The sequence below is a fragment of the Battus philenor genome, unplaced genomic scaffold (genome assembly GCF_028537555.1).
Source record: "Battus philenor isolate CCGP_79_NKW_IND1 unplaced genomic scaffold, ilBatPhil1.0.hap1 SCAF_17, whole genome shotgun sequence".
Lineage (NCBI taxonomy): Eukaryota > Metazoa > Arthropoda > Insecta > Lepidoptera > Papilionidae > Battus > Battus philenor.
The window spans coordinates 8,968,623-8,983,245 of record NW_027181679.1 but is presented as its reverse complement, the minus strand read 5'-3'; the positions used below and the strand labels follow the sequence as shown (position 1 = coordinate 8,983,245).

Here is a 14,623-nt window from a genome sequence, read left to right as displayed (position 1 = left end):
GGGCACTAAATCTCTAGTTATCTTTAAAAGATTGAATCTTGTTGTACTCTATTGTACAGTTTAAAATTAGTAGAAATAGTGAAATGATAATTAATTTGAAAAAAAAAACGATCTTCCTTTTTACGTAATGTGATTATATCTTCATCACATATACAGGATGATTAGTAATAGGTGTTTTGGTGTGTCGGCAAAAACGTTTAAAACCTATTTACACTTACTTCCAATCATCTTGTATAAAGCGAGCACTCTGAAATATTTTTCATCAATTCATTTTTTTATTGCATTACGATAAGGTCAAATATTAAACAATAATTAATTTTACTTTTTAATATTATTACTTACTACATATGTTACCATTATTTTTTATATGTAAAACATTTGTTTTGTATTATAGAAATACTATGCATTAATTGACAGTAAATAAACTAAACATCCCTGTATAAATACTTACTCATAATTACAATTTGAAGTCAAAACTTATAGGCTTCGAGAAAATGTTTGGTTTCAATAATGTAATTATTCATGATAAATATTCAAAAGAAAACTATTCAACTGTCCGAACAATGGTCGAGAAAAACAAGTAGCTAAGTGATTACGCAACAGCAGGGCCGCGGTCAACGACCGGTGTGATAAAATGGCCCTGCATGTCCGCGAGAATGTCAACGTTTAAAAATATAACGCATCGGGTGTAGCCATATGTAATGTGTCAACTTATGAGCTTATTGCGTCGCATGTGTGCACGCTAGAGCTTATGGACTATCTGCGCTACTTGTGCGCATGTGTGCGTATGTTTACGTTGGCGGTTCCCGAATGGTGATATTTATTTCCGACCATGTTTACTTCGAAACACAAATAGTAGCTGTTAACAAGTTAAAGTGAACTATAGTCTATATTAACTTGTTAAGTCGTGATTTTGTTACTACTCCGAGAAATATTTGGAAGATTGAATCAAAGATTGAAGATTGGTCATTGAACTGATTTAAAATCGGCGGATTATTAAAATCACTCATAGATAAATGCTTCTGTTTGAGCCTAAAAATACTTTGATTTGTAGTAAAAAAAACTAACTTCAGGATGAACAGCTACTTTTATTAGCCCAAAAAATACATGGATAAAGAAAGGAGAAATTGTCAGCCTTTTATAGCAAAATTTACTAGACCATGGTCTAAAATTTTAGCTCTTTATTTTAATCTACAAAAAATGATTAAACCTTTTTATAAAAATATATTAATCTTCCAAGAGTTTGCAGTGTTGCTTAAAAGCATAAAAACGTGTATGATTAAAGAAAGGTAACGATAGCGCATTGATGCCTTGACAATAAGGAGTTGGGTACGAAACTGAAACGTTACCCATAACGTTTTATGATTGCCCTTTAACGATTCCTGAGACGTCCCCTTTAATGATTCCATTCTATAGGAGCTCAAGATCCCACAGCACCTCTTGGTATACGTTCAATCTTAAATTTTAAAGAATGGCTACGTTATGCGATACAAAGGTCGCCCTATGGGATGAGTTCTTGTCTAGGTGAACGGATCAGCTTATTCAGAAATAAAAAGATGCTTGAAATGGTGAGAGAGGTCGTAAATCGATCCTATGTCTAGAGCATAAGGTTCAATACAAGAAAAGAATAATGTGATTAATAAAATGTTTGGAATCGGGCGTTATTTTGCAGAAGTCCATCCTAAGTAAGAAAAGGACTAATATTTAGCCACTTTCGCACATGCAATGGTAGTCGTGCAACAAAGTGCACCGATTAGTGCCAACAGTTGACTCTGTGTTTGGCATTAATCGGTGTAACATAACTCCTGAAGATGCCCCGTGGAGGGGTGAAACACGTGTTGAGTGATTTATCGGTGGTAGTTGTGTAATTCGCATTGTTTGCCGCATGCGCATTTATCAGCGGACTGGCGGGCGTTGCACTTTGTTGCACGACTACCACTGCATGTGCGGAAGTGGCTAAATATTGGTCCTTTTCTTACTTAATAATAAAATGATAATGATCCGTGCGTAGATGTATAATTAGTTATCTAGTTTACACCCTCACAATATTGAAGGTCGAACATACAAACTAGTATGATTATTTATTGGTGGGGACAGGCACCTTCCCCGGAGAGCTCCGCGTCAAGAAAATGCACACACGCAAACGTTAAAGATCATTGATTTTCCGAGAACTAAATTAAGGAAAGTACAAAATTAATGCTTTGGAAATATTATTATGAAATAAATTTTCTTATCGGTGACTCACTTGTCGTTGTCGTTACAGCCCACAGATTATTAAAAGCCGTTTTAAATGCACTATGTAGGTTTATTTACAATTGCCTTAAATGTAAAATAAAGTTCAGCTGTGAAAGCTTTAACGTACGAGAAATGCTTTCTAAAATTTAAAACTTTTTTCCCCAATACACAATATTTTATTTTCCGAAAAGAGTTAAAATAGCGCTCTTTGAAATGGAGGTTTTTATGTGAGAGGGATAAAAGATTATAATGAATATTATAATCAACAATATTAAACAAATCTAGTGATGTTTTAATAGGTTTGAAAAATGCTTTTCAGAAGGTGCGGCAATCTTACATAAATAATAAAACTTTCAGTCATTATTTCCACAACGTGTAAATGACATATGCAGCCTGACATTTTGCTCCTGTGTAAACACGTCCTTACCTCATTATCAATTATCAATGTGACAATTTATGCATTTAATATACATATAAAATATCGTGAATTAAAAAAACGCCGAATGTATGCCGCTGGGGCCTTAAGGTTCTGGAGTGGAGATCACAGACCGGTAAGCGAGGCGCAGGACGTCCACCCAAAAGGTGGGCCGACGTCCTTGATAAATCTAGAAGGTGCTAGATGCCGCTTCCAATTGATCATGTTGACAATGTATGGATGGACGTTCTTAACCTGAAATTATGATAATGATGAATGTACTTACGCATGGAGACGACATCACGGACACGCAGGTAAGAGATGGCAAGACGCATCACGGACGCCTTGTCCAACTGCTCTACTTCTTCCTTCTTGGCCGGCAACGCTGCGGTCAGTTCCGCGAAGATTTCCATCTCCTTGGTTCTTCGGCAACGCGCCGCCACCCGCGACTTTTCCTTCCTCTTCTCATTGTTCCTAGAGAAATTCGGTAAATTAATAAAAACCCTCACTAAACATACATCTTGTCTACAGGATCACTCAGGTTTTGTGTAAAACATTTAAAAGCTTTTAGCCTATTTACAATCATCCCGTGTAAACTACCACCCGTGTACCACTCTGAAGTGTGATACATTACTTTAGTTTTTCTATTTGATGGCGACAGGGTAATAACATCCAGCAGTACACAAAATCTGCAGGGACAGATAGTACATGATAATTAATTTTAATAAGCAGTAATCCGATTTATAAAAGCTTGTTATTTAATCATTACGTCATTTATTATGTCTACTGCACTACCTATACATTAATTGACAGCTAAAGAGCTAACATTCAGCTCCTTAAACCTTTAATAACTAATCACCCTGTAATACATATACCTCCTTATAGTAAATTGAACATCAGGTTTAAAAATCCGATGATATAACATTTATGGAATGGAACTTTCTTTATCTAAAATACTAGTTAATGTAACTTACATAATTAGGAAAACAATTGCTTGAGGGTCATAATAAAAAATTGTAATATTTTAAAATTACTTCATATTAAGCAAAATTTAATTTTTTCCTTTCTATGGAATATAAAATAAAGTCTATCTTAACAAAATTCCTTCATTATTATGACGTTATCAGTTACGGATACTTGCTTGATTTAAGATTAAAACAAATCTATTGTTAATTTTATAAACATATTACTTTAAGTTCACAAAACTATACCATTAACCTGTGGAAATGTTTACAATAGAAATAATGCCAACTTCGTAAAAACTCAAAGTAAGACGAGATTTGTAATGATAACATATCATTAAAAAGAGTTTAAAGCTGTACCTAGCATAATTATGATTGGAACTGTGTACGCCTACAATAGACAAACATATTTAAAATTATGCAATATTATATAAAACATAAAAATGTACTACTGTTGATGCCTAAATGAAATAAATAAAAATCAAGCACGAAATGTATTGTTAAGCGTAAACCTCAAAATCAAATTTACCAATTAGTTAAGAGACGAAAGATTGATATGAAAAAAAAGTAAAAATTTCAAGGAAAATAGGAACGACAAGGACGTTTCCCCATATACAAAAAATGTGTGCAAAGTATTACAATGAAAATTTAATTAAAGTCTTGCGGTATACTAAATTAAACCTTCCCTTTGTTAATTAAATATTTTAAAGTAAAACTTTAAATCAATATGGTGATCACTTTGAAACACATTTATTAAACTTATTGTATTGAACTGCGACACACAAAATTGTTGACAAAGTCTATCACAGCCGCCAATATACATTGTTATCGATTTTAAGTGTAAATGCTTTAAAAGAGTAAATGTATTTATGTAAGCTAATATATGGTACAGTCTATCAAAAATCAACAATTTCACAAATTCTAAAAAAACGAGACGATAATGATGTAGTAAGAAGTAAATAAAAAGAAAACGCTTTTTCAGATTTACTGTATTTTAAAATAAATGTTTACAGTCTCTGCAGACTTTTTTTTTATTGGCCCCCGCTATTGGGGACTTCTAGTACCCTTATTTAGTTTGGGACAGGGTACTTTACTTCGTTCCTCAAATATCACTGATATAGTTTATCACTTTTATTTACTTAGTATATATATTATAGTTATTTACCATTTTAAATGTTTAACTTGCTAATTATAGCTATTCATCACAGATTAGTTTTTTTCCTAGTATACCGGTATAGTCTGCAGACTTTGTATTGTCAAAAGTTATTGGACTGTCGCATTTCAATATTAATAATTAACGTAATCAATTCCAGAATTATCATTTTATACAGGCTTATTGCAAATAGGTGTAATATATTCAACTTTTAAAAGATTTTACATCTGTAATCTATCAACCAGTATATACAAACGAATCAAGTTTGAGCATTTAAATATGGTATACAGCAACCAACGTTGCATTTTACTGTAGCTAGAGAGCCATGAGGTTATTGCCTAATAATGATAAGCCTGTCGCTCTAGCGGCTATAACGTAATAAAATTCTGACGCGCCTATATTCGTATTAGATTTACAGTACACTAGCACTTACAATATTTTTACAAGCTAATATCCGCCCATAAAAGTCCTGATGATCTTCATCAACTTAATCTAAGGAATGAGAGTAAACGTACTAAACACGCTATTACGCTCCACAAAATGTCTCATACATCTGTAGGTCAATGTATAATAGGATGTTATAACATATTACCAAACGACGCACTAAATTTACCTGTTCGTTAATTCAAGAATTTTTTTAAACACAAGTTCTGCCATAAGATGTATTATTTTTTAAGAGAATGTTTGCGATAAACTTGTTTTGAAATTAATTATTTTATTTTTAAGAGAAAAAAATTGTTTACATACTTAAATAAATTAACAAACCTTACTGACTTTTTGATAAGTTTTCTCAGTAGGTTGTGTGTTACGAACGTTAGTTTAAATTTTATGCTGATTATTATATTTATAATTTAATTATCTTATACAATGAAGTTATTTGAACTTTAAGCTATTTTGATTATATAAAATTTAAATATAAATGAATATAAACACAAGGTAGTTAAACACATCGTTAATAGACATAGCATACTGAAGCTGCAAGAACGGATGTGTGAAAAGACAGAGGCTTCGCTGGAAGCCCACTTATCCTTACAGACATAAAATATCCACTTATAGTTTTCAGATTGGCCACGGATTTACGCAGAAGAGAAAAAAAAAACATTTATTATAGAATTTAAATATAAGCATTCCCTATAAATAATCCTTTTAAATTGTATAATAATTAATTATAAAAGAAAGCGTATAAAAAATAAAACCTTTTAGACACAGGACACATTTTCAGATTATAAAGTTCTAAATCGGACGATCCCAGTAAACACATAGTTGATATAAATCGAGAAAAACTTCACAGAGCACATATATGGCAACAACAATGTAAATAACGAGTATTAATTAATAGTGATAAAAGACGAACGCAACAAGAGCCTGTCTCACAGCAAGTGCCTCACAAATATGACAGCTTGCAATCACAAAAAGTTAATGCTATTAATTTGTCATTAAGTTAACTGTCGACGTTATATTTTATCGGTTGCTCTAAATAGCATATTTAACAAGTGCGTCACATAAGCGATTTCAAATTACTAAAGCTTATGGATGTTTATCTTAGTCTACCGCAGTAGCTGGCGTGTCTTTCGTTGTATTATTAACTATAACTTTCTTGCTGAGTGATATTATTTTTGTACCTCCACCGCTATTATACAATACTATCGCTATTTACCAGAGTAACGATTCTAGAATCCAACTCTATAAAAATTAAAGAATGATACAAATTTAAAAATTCCCAGGTTTCCAAATTAGACGGTGTAAGTATTAAATTCGTGAAATATTAAGAGTGTGTGTTTGTAATTGTGTGTTTAAGTGTTAGTGCGTGTGTGTAAGTGTGAATGAGAGGGTTAAATTACTGTATTAATGTGAATATAACCTTAATAAACAGAGCTTCGCGATATTTTCAGTCACCTGATAGCCTAGACCAGGGGTAATCAACCTTTTAAGTAAATGGGTCGGGCCGTACGTAGACTGACACATATTAATAATTTACAAAACTTTATTTATTATAAACACTATAACAATAAAACATAATATTTTAAAAACGGTTAAGATTTCATATACAAATTCAAAACAAAGAAATTTCGCAGACGCGTCGCGTTTGTATTTAAATTTGTACAAGTCGCCGACAAATGAGTAGCTCGTCTCAAAGAAACTGTTTCGCTTTAGTATGTATTACCATTTTATTAAAAAGAATTTCAAATGTCCATGACAGAAATTTGACAAATTATATTAAATTTACGAAATGTACGTGGGGGCACATAAACGAGTTTAACGGACCGCATGTTGATCATGCCTGGATACTATGAAGTACGTCACTGACTCTATGAACTGTTAAATTGTTTAATATTATAAATTCAAGCTACAGAGTTATAGATCACCAAGTTGCAAATACAGGGGAATATTTTGTCAAATTTTGATTTCGCAGTAATAAAAAGCAACCGGAGAATACGTCTATCACAAAGGTTAGACAGGATTCTAGTTTTAGCCTTCTTTTTAGTGCTTGTAAATATGCTCACAAAATATATTAATAGATGGCCAACGCATAATACCTTTATTTCCTCGTATAAGTACAATACGTATATAGCGTAATACAGAAAATTTAAGACGACAAGACAAATAACAATTTCTGTTCCGTTTTTTATACTTTACAAATCAGTAAACAGTGGAAATAAACTAATTAAGTTGGAACATTCGTTAATGTACAATTATTAAATACATGTTAATTAACTTATGATCATTACTGTTTGGACCTTAGATCATTATGCAAGTAGTCGATATCAAATATGTAAGGTGATAAACTGATCAATATTACGTGTAGACATTTAAACAACTGTACTTACATACAACAATAATTTTTGTTTTTTTGCATTCTATAAGTTTACATACCTTCAATTATATACGGTGATTTGTTACATGTTTAAAAGCTTTAAAGTAATGAATGTTTATCTGTCAGTTATTATATGTTACTACACCTTTTCAAAAATCAAAAATAATGTAATATAGTAAGAAAGTGTTTTAAAAATTAAGATTACTATATATTAGTCATTGTTTACTATTTGTCTTTTCAGACTTTGTACTGCAAGGGCCTTTGGCCTGCCGTATTTCAAAAGAAAAAAAAATAACGTAACATATTTCAGACGGATCACTTCACATAGAACTGATTGGAAATAGGAGTAGAAGCTATCAAATGAGTTATAAATGTATCCATTAAAAGCTATACTGAAGCTAATAGCTATAAAATAGCGATTTACAACAAACACATAAAACATTATTTTCACACTTTAAGCCTTAAATATAGTTCTTTTGTATTTAATATATTTAAATTACGATTGTTCTGTTTTTGTTGTGCAAAAACTTAACTTTAATTAAACTTTAATTATTTCAATTATTTAATTCGTACGTAAACCATCAATGCTTATCTAAAATTACAGGAAATATCAAAATGTTAATCGTTTTAAACATAGATAACATGTTTGTTAGCGATAAAACTTAACAATGGAGCTGGTAACAATGTTTAAGGACTGAAGCACTGTATTGTAGTTCTAATGGGCCGTTCCAACAGAATTGACGCACAGCTTCGAGGCGTGACCAAACTCTGAAATAGTATATTACTAGGAATCTAAACACGTCAAAGCCGTGGAATAAAAACCGATGAGACTACATAGTAACTTAAATATTTACATAGTATAAAGACATACAGGGTGATTGGTTATAAGTGGAAAAGTTTTAAAAAGATAAATATATAGTGCTAATTTTTCAGCAATAAGCTGTTAAGCTTTTACACTTATGATCACGCTGTGTAATGTGGTCACTTTGAAATATGTTAGATTATTTTGTTTTTCTATTACAATGTGATAGGCCAAAAACTTGCAGTACAAAGTGTGCAGGGTATTTGTCCCTGTAAAAAATAATTCATTTTTAATATAAGATAACCCAATTTTGAAAGCGCTATTTCTTACTATATTAACACTACATTATTTATTATCTCAGAAACCATTGCTTTTGGATAGACCGTCCCATATATTACTTGACGCCAAACTAGCAATACATTCACCACTTTAAGGCTTTTACATCCAATCAAACTGTATAGAAAAGTAGGAAACTATTATTCATTTTATTCGCAAAATAAAGCAAATTTCTTTAACTTCAATAAAAATAATTAAATGCAAATATTATACAACAAAAAAGACAACTTATGTTAAATATTTACATAAAAATGTTTCAATTTATTATTAGTAGGTAATAAGATGGTGACCGTATAGCGAAGAACTATAAAAATGAGACGAAGAAATCGCAAAAAACACAACGTAAAAATAAAAGGAAAAAAAATATTGTTATAACAATACGACAGAGAGATCATCCGTACGAGAGATTGTCTATGTGTGTGAACTCGTTCCTGGATGCGATAAAAATGAAATTCAGCGCTAGAGATAAGGACGGCAAGCCAACAGTGAATGCAACGCATTGAGGAAAAATTTACCGAGCATCCCGCTTTCTGATCGTAAAGTAAAAACATGTTACGATCCAGTTACGGCGTTAATTTGAAGTCATCGGATAGATACCGGTTTATAAGTATCGATTTAATTAACTTACGAGAGTCAAACGTACTTTGACATATATCAATACACCTACCACTGAATAACTCTCACAACAGGTTTTTGTTGCACATTAAAATTATAATTTAAACTAAAAAGTTTAAATTATAACTAACAGTACACTCGTGCCTATTTTTGTATGGTATTTTATGCGGTATATGAAAATTTTAATCAAATCGGATAACAATTGACGACATCGTCATAAAAAAATAGTAGGTTTGATATATACATATTGCATCACCCAAAAAATAAGCTGATGTGAACAAAAAATGTATTTACCATAAATTTTTTAAAGTTTCAAAAATATTAATATAATTCTTTACCGGAATCAAAACAAATTGTGCTAAGCTTGGCAAACACGAATTTATAATATCACGAAACAAGCAGGTGTTAGACAAAACCAAGTGCGTGCCAATACAAAGTTTACTGGATACTGGAACCAAAACAAATTTTATTGAGAGTCCACTTATGTTGTTAACAACATAAGTGGACTCTCGATAAAATTAGCATACTTATGTAAATTGGCATAAAATTTCCGAGAAAGCATATATATATAATAATAGAAAGGTAATGCTTTTGTCTGTTTACAAATAAACGCGATCATTTAAGTTCATCAAATGTTTAGAAGACGTCTGGATAAACAAAGATGACAATCTCTAAAATTTGAATTGAATTCTATTTTTAAATTTCAATTTAAACATACCCTAAATCTCTAACATCTAGTCACGTCTTACAGTCATGTGCAATAGTGTATCCATAACCTAAACTCAACAATTGACGACGATTGCGAATTGCTCCCGTCCGACAATATGAGTTGGTGTGACGTGCGCTTTGCCAATTTGAATGTCCGTTCGTTATTGATACGGTGCTAGCTAGCAGCTCCCTCGCTATTAAGGATATATCATGGCCTCGTTTCATAATAAAAATGTTCCACGTATATTCTTATTACGACATTGCTCTTATTACTGCATATTTTTTCATCATCGGGTTTCAGCTGAAAGCCCTAAAACCTTCACCTCTTTTTACAAAAATAAGTGCGATATTTTCAATAAATTACATAGCCTGCAAGGTAAAGAGATCGTCAAACTGTCGCTTAGAATGGTCCATAGAGGACTTGGTGCACAGGTCCCCGAGGGAGATACTCGACTCGATAACCCATATCAGATAATACACGTTTTTCAGTTCAATTTGTAGGACGAACCTCAATTAGATCGTTAGCTCAAATATTTTTTTTTTATTTGAATCATGAAACGTCTGATGAATAATACTGTAACAATGCCTAAGAGTATAGAAAATAGTAAAGAAAAATAAATATTTTATTTTGTGTCGCCATATTACGTTTGCAAGTTTTGTTTGAATACAATTAATCACTTATAATTCTTAAGTTGCAAAGTCCACAAATGCAACGGACGGCCGTTGGTGCCGAAAAGTTCTCGAGTTCTCTACACACAAGTGGACCGACTAAATATACAAGTTTGCAAGATATCGCTGCGTAAGATGCGAGCAGTGCAAAACCGGTAGTCTTGGCGATCTATGGGGGAAAGCCTATGCTTTGCAATGAACGTCACTCGGCTGATATGATGATGATGAAAGTCCATTACAAGCACATTAAAGAATAAATATGTCTCGTTTATTTTATATAAGTAAGATTTTCAAATAAAATTATATGACCATTAAAACATCTGTTATTACAAAACGACTTTTTAAAATTCGTCTGATGAAATCACTTTACTCAAAGCGATTTCACTTTTAGTGCGAAATATTTGTTTAGTATTAAAGCCACACGTAGACGAGGAAACTACAACCTAGCTGAGGTAGACTTCGGTAGCTTGTTTTAGCTGCGGTTTTCTATTCAATAGTCCCATGATTTCATTATTATCTCAATGCATCATTAGTTCTGATTATCAAGTATTATAATAAAAATTACTTGCTAGTACCGAGATTCTTTTAACGATGAACTTGATGCCGGTTACGTTCTTTATAACTAAGAAAAATGTACTTAAGGATAACCATGTCTCTAATCATCTATGCCAAGCATTATTAATATTTTCTATTACCTCCTTTCCAGTTAACGTAAACATTAAACTGCAACATTGATACATTCCTCTGTACAATTAATAAATACTTGAGTAATTTGAAACCGGCAGTTACATTGTAATTGAAATGTTACCAATTACGGTGTAACTGTATTTACGCAAACAAAAATAATACGACCAAATTTTCTTAGGAAGTTCATCAACGTCATCGTGTTACTCGATAGATGCCACAGCAAGGCATAGTCTTTCTCTAAACTTCGCCACGATGACCCGGTCTTGCCTTGCCCGCATTTAGCAACTTCGTGCCACCATGACTATTTATTATCGGTGCACCTAGTGGGGCCACCACCACCACCGCTCCAATGTAGTGGGGACTATCCACGCCGCATCTACTGGCTCGTGGTCGCCGTTGGAGAACCTTTCGCCCCAACGGCTGTTGGTTAAGGTTGGCAAGCAAGCAATAAATTAAAACATTACTTTATTATTTTATCGATGTTCATAATTTATTTTAATTATGTCCACATCTATGGGTTTTACATTTATTTTATTTTTTTGTAATGAGATGACTTGTAATAAATATAAATGTAAAGTTTTAAATCGTAAACTCCTTTTCTATACATACATATTAAGTTCTATAACTATACTATAATAAGTTTTGAGACTTAATGTACATAACTTTGATCGTTTCTGGACTAATTTAGTTAATATAAGAAAAATAATGTTCAGTGAAAAACTAAGGATTAAACATAACCATTAAGATAAGATGACAATTTTAACTCTTGTTTTTGGAGATATTTTTATTCTTGTTACTTGTAAAAGGTCCTTTTTTACGTTATCTCCCCCTAATATTAATTTATATTGCGCAGTTTGCTGTAGAATTGTGGTGAACTTCAATCCTGAAAACAGGTATTTTTTATTGAAAAAATAAAGAGAGGGAGAAAAGAGTGACTACTCACTTCTACTACATACATCCGGTCATCAACATGAAAACGTTTAGGTGGGTCTCTGAATGCGACATCTATTTATGCCGTAATCAGCAGTGCGCAAATATTACTTTGTTCCGGTCGGATACGGTAGCCAGCGAAATAACTGAGATGTAACGTTTTAAATCTCAAGGTTTATAAAGTTGTCAACTTGCCTTATAAAGTACTCCTTATAAGTTTGAGCGTCGAGCATACAACCTTCATAAATTTTCTACCTAGGTGCAATTCCATTTGGTGATTAATCTTTAATTATCTGGTCATTATTTTTTTTTTGTTTATCTTAAATAATCGTGTACCCTTTTATAAAGCCCCACGGTATCTCTTTGAACTTAATTACGTATTTAGTTTTTTTATACATAGTTGTAATGGAATAGGCGTTTGTCTTCCATCTCATCTGATGGACAGTGTAGATGAAGACGATTTTTCTTTTAATTCTCGTTTTTCCCTAATTTTTTATAATATTATAATTGTTAATATATAATAATAGTTGTTCGGGTCTTTTTCAAAATATAAAATAGTTATTTTAATTCTTTTAAGTTATAAGTTTGTACATCGACATAAGAAAATCACTTAGAAATGTCACTCACAAAGCAGGACCAACATCAAATTTTAAGGCAGCTCAAAATATTTATATTATCTTGTTGACATTCACCGCCATCATGATTATTTTAGCCGTGGGATGTTCAGTAGTGGACCCTATGTCCTTTCTCATATTTTTAAAATAGAAATGACTTCGACGACTTTAACAAACTTGTAAGCCCACCTTGTGAATGGAAGTCATAGCATATGCTAGTCAGTCCGCGGTTTTCACTCTAATGTTTTAAGGGCCCAGCGAGAATATATTCTACGAGTTATGTGTGTGTGTGTGTTTATCAATATTAAATCATATTAATACATTAATGAGTGAATATTTCTAGAGCCTAAGGTCTCACCACTAACAACTTTTTAAAAGAATATTTTACTTATTGACAACATCAGAGAGAATATTGTAAAGTCTGAAACTATTATATGTCGTAATTGGTACTAAGTTCGTCGTTATACATACACTGTATAAGAAGTGTTTATATAAACAAAAATATATAAATAATAAGCATACAGTATAAAATTATTCTTTTTAAAATTTTCCAAGAGCTTATCATGTAACCTATAGTTTTAATCTAAAACGCTTTATAATAACTGTATTAAGTTCCTACTGAGGTATGAAACCGGATCCTTTAGTTTTCCTTAATCATTAAGAGTATATTTTGCTGCAAACGTTATTATAAATCCATTAAACTTTAATTAATCTACTTCAGATGTGACACAAATACGATTTGTTTAGTGACCTGTCTTCCGATTTGTCTTCGGACGAAAGATCTTTTATTGACATTGTAATTATTCACGTTTTAATGTACAAACTTGTTTGCTGTCATTGGGTTTTGTCAAACTGTATGCCCGCAAAATAAAATGATTTTAAGCAGGAAATTATGAAACTATTGACCAACGTATTTTAGGAAAAGCAAACACTGCTTATGGTCAGATTTACAAAATACAAACGATGATAGAGCATTAAGTTTACCGAACTATAAATAATTACAGGTAGAGGTATCTAATTAATCTAAATAGGGTTTCATTTAACACATTTAATGGCATGTGGGCCATATACGACCCCCGCTACACTTTCCGTTCAGACCATTTGCAGTGCATTAAAAAACAAAGGATTCTTAAAAAATGAATTGTAGGATCGTATCTAGCTATCTTCACATCACGTATGCGCCTATGTAAGGCATATTAAAATTTATAACTTTTACACGGTAATCATAGCTTTGCAGTATTGAAAAAGTGTAAAGCATACGTCTTAAACGACACTTTTAAATTTTTAAAGGGGGTCGAATACGCCCCACACGGCCTGAAGACAATCTTAAAAATTGTCGTGGCACGGAACGTTTTAATGGTAGCATAGGTAATTTATTACGTCAGTTTTATCACATATTACAAAACGAAATTAAAGTGTGGTGTTTATTGTACTGTTTTATTTTTGGCTACGTCTTGTATCCCTCCAGTCTTTAATTGTACATTATTTACATAAACACGATAAGACCAAATAATGCTTTTATTACAGCAAATTTTCATTACACACTGATGATAACAAAACGTAGAACCTTATGCACGATTTTTTATAGGTTTACGTAAATTGAGTATTGTAATAACTTTAAATTAAGCATCGGTAATTGAAACACGTAAAATTCACAAAGAATAATTTGTATTGAATACATA

The 14,623-nt window shown here is 31.9% G+C and overlaps 1 protein-coding gene across 4 annotated transcripts in view; it reads right to left on the bottom strand.

Annotated features, from left to right (window-relative positions):
• LOC137919990 (hypoxia-inducible factor 1-alpha-like) overlaps positions 1–14,623 on the bottom strand; it is a 102,874-nt gene that overhangs the window by 67,756 nt on the left and 20,495 nt on the right. For 3 of the 4 annotated variants that reach the window (XM_068763227.1, XM_068763224.1, XM_068763225.1), the window contains exon 2: positions 2,937–3,124. In XM_068763227.1, the coding sequence (XP_068619328.1) occupies positions 2,937–3,124 (188 nt within the window). Of the gene's footprint in view, positions 1–2,936; positions 3,125–5,961; positions 6,119–14,623 lie in introns of those variants that run through there. The other variant, XM_068763226.1, reaches the window with a different exon arrangement.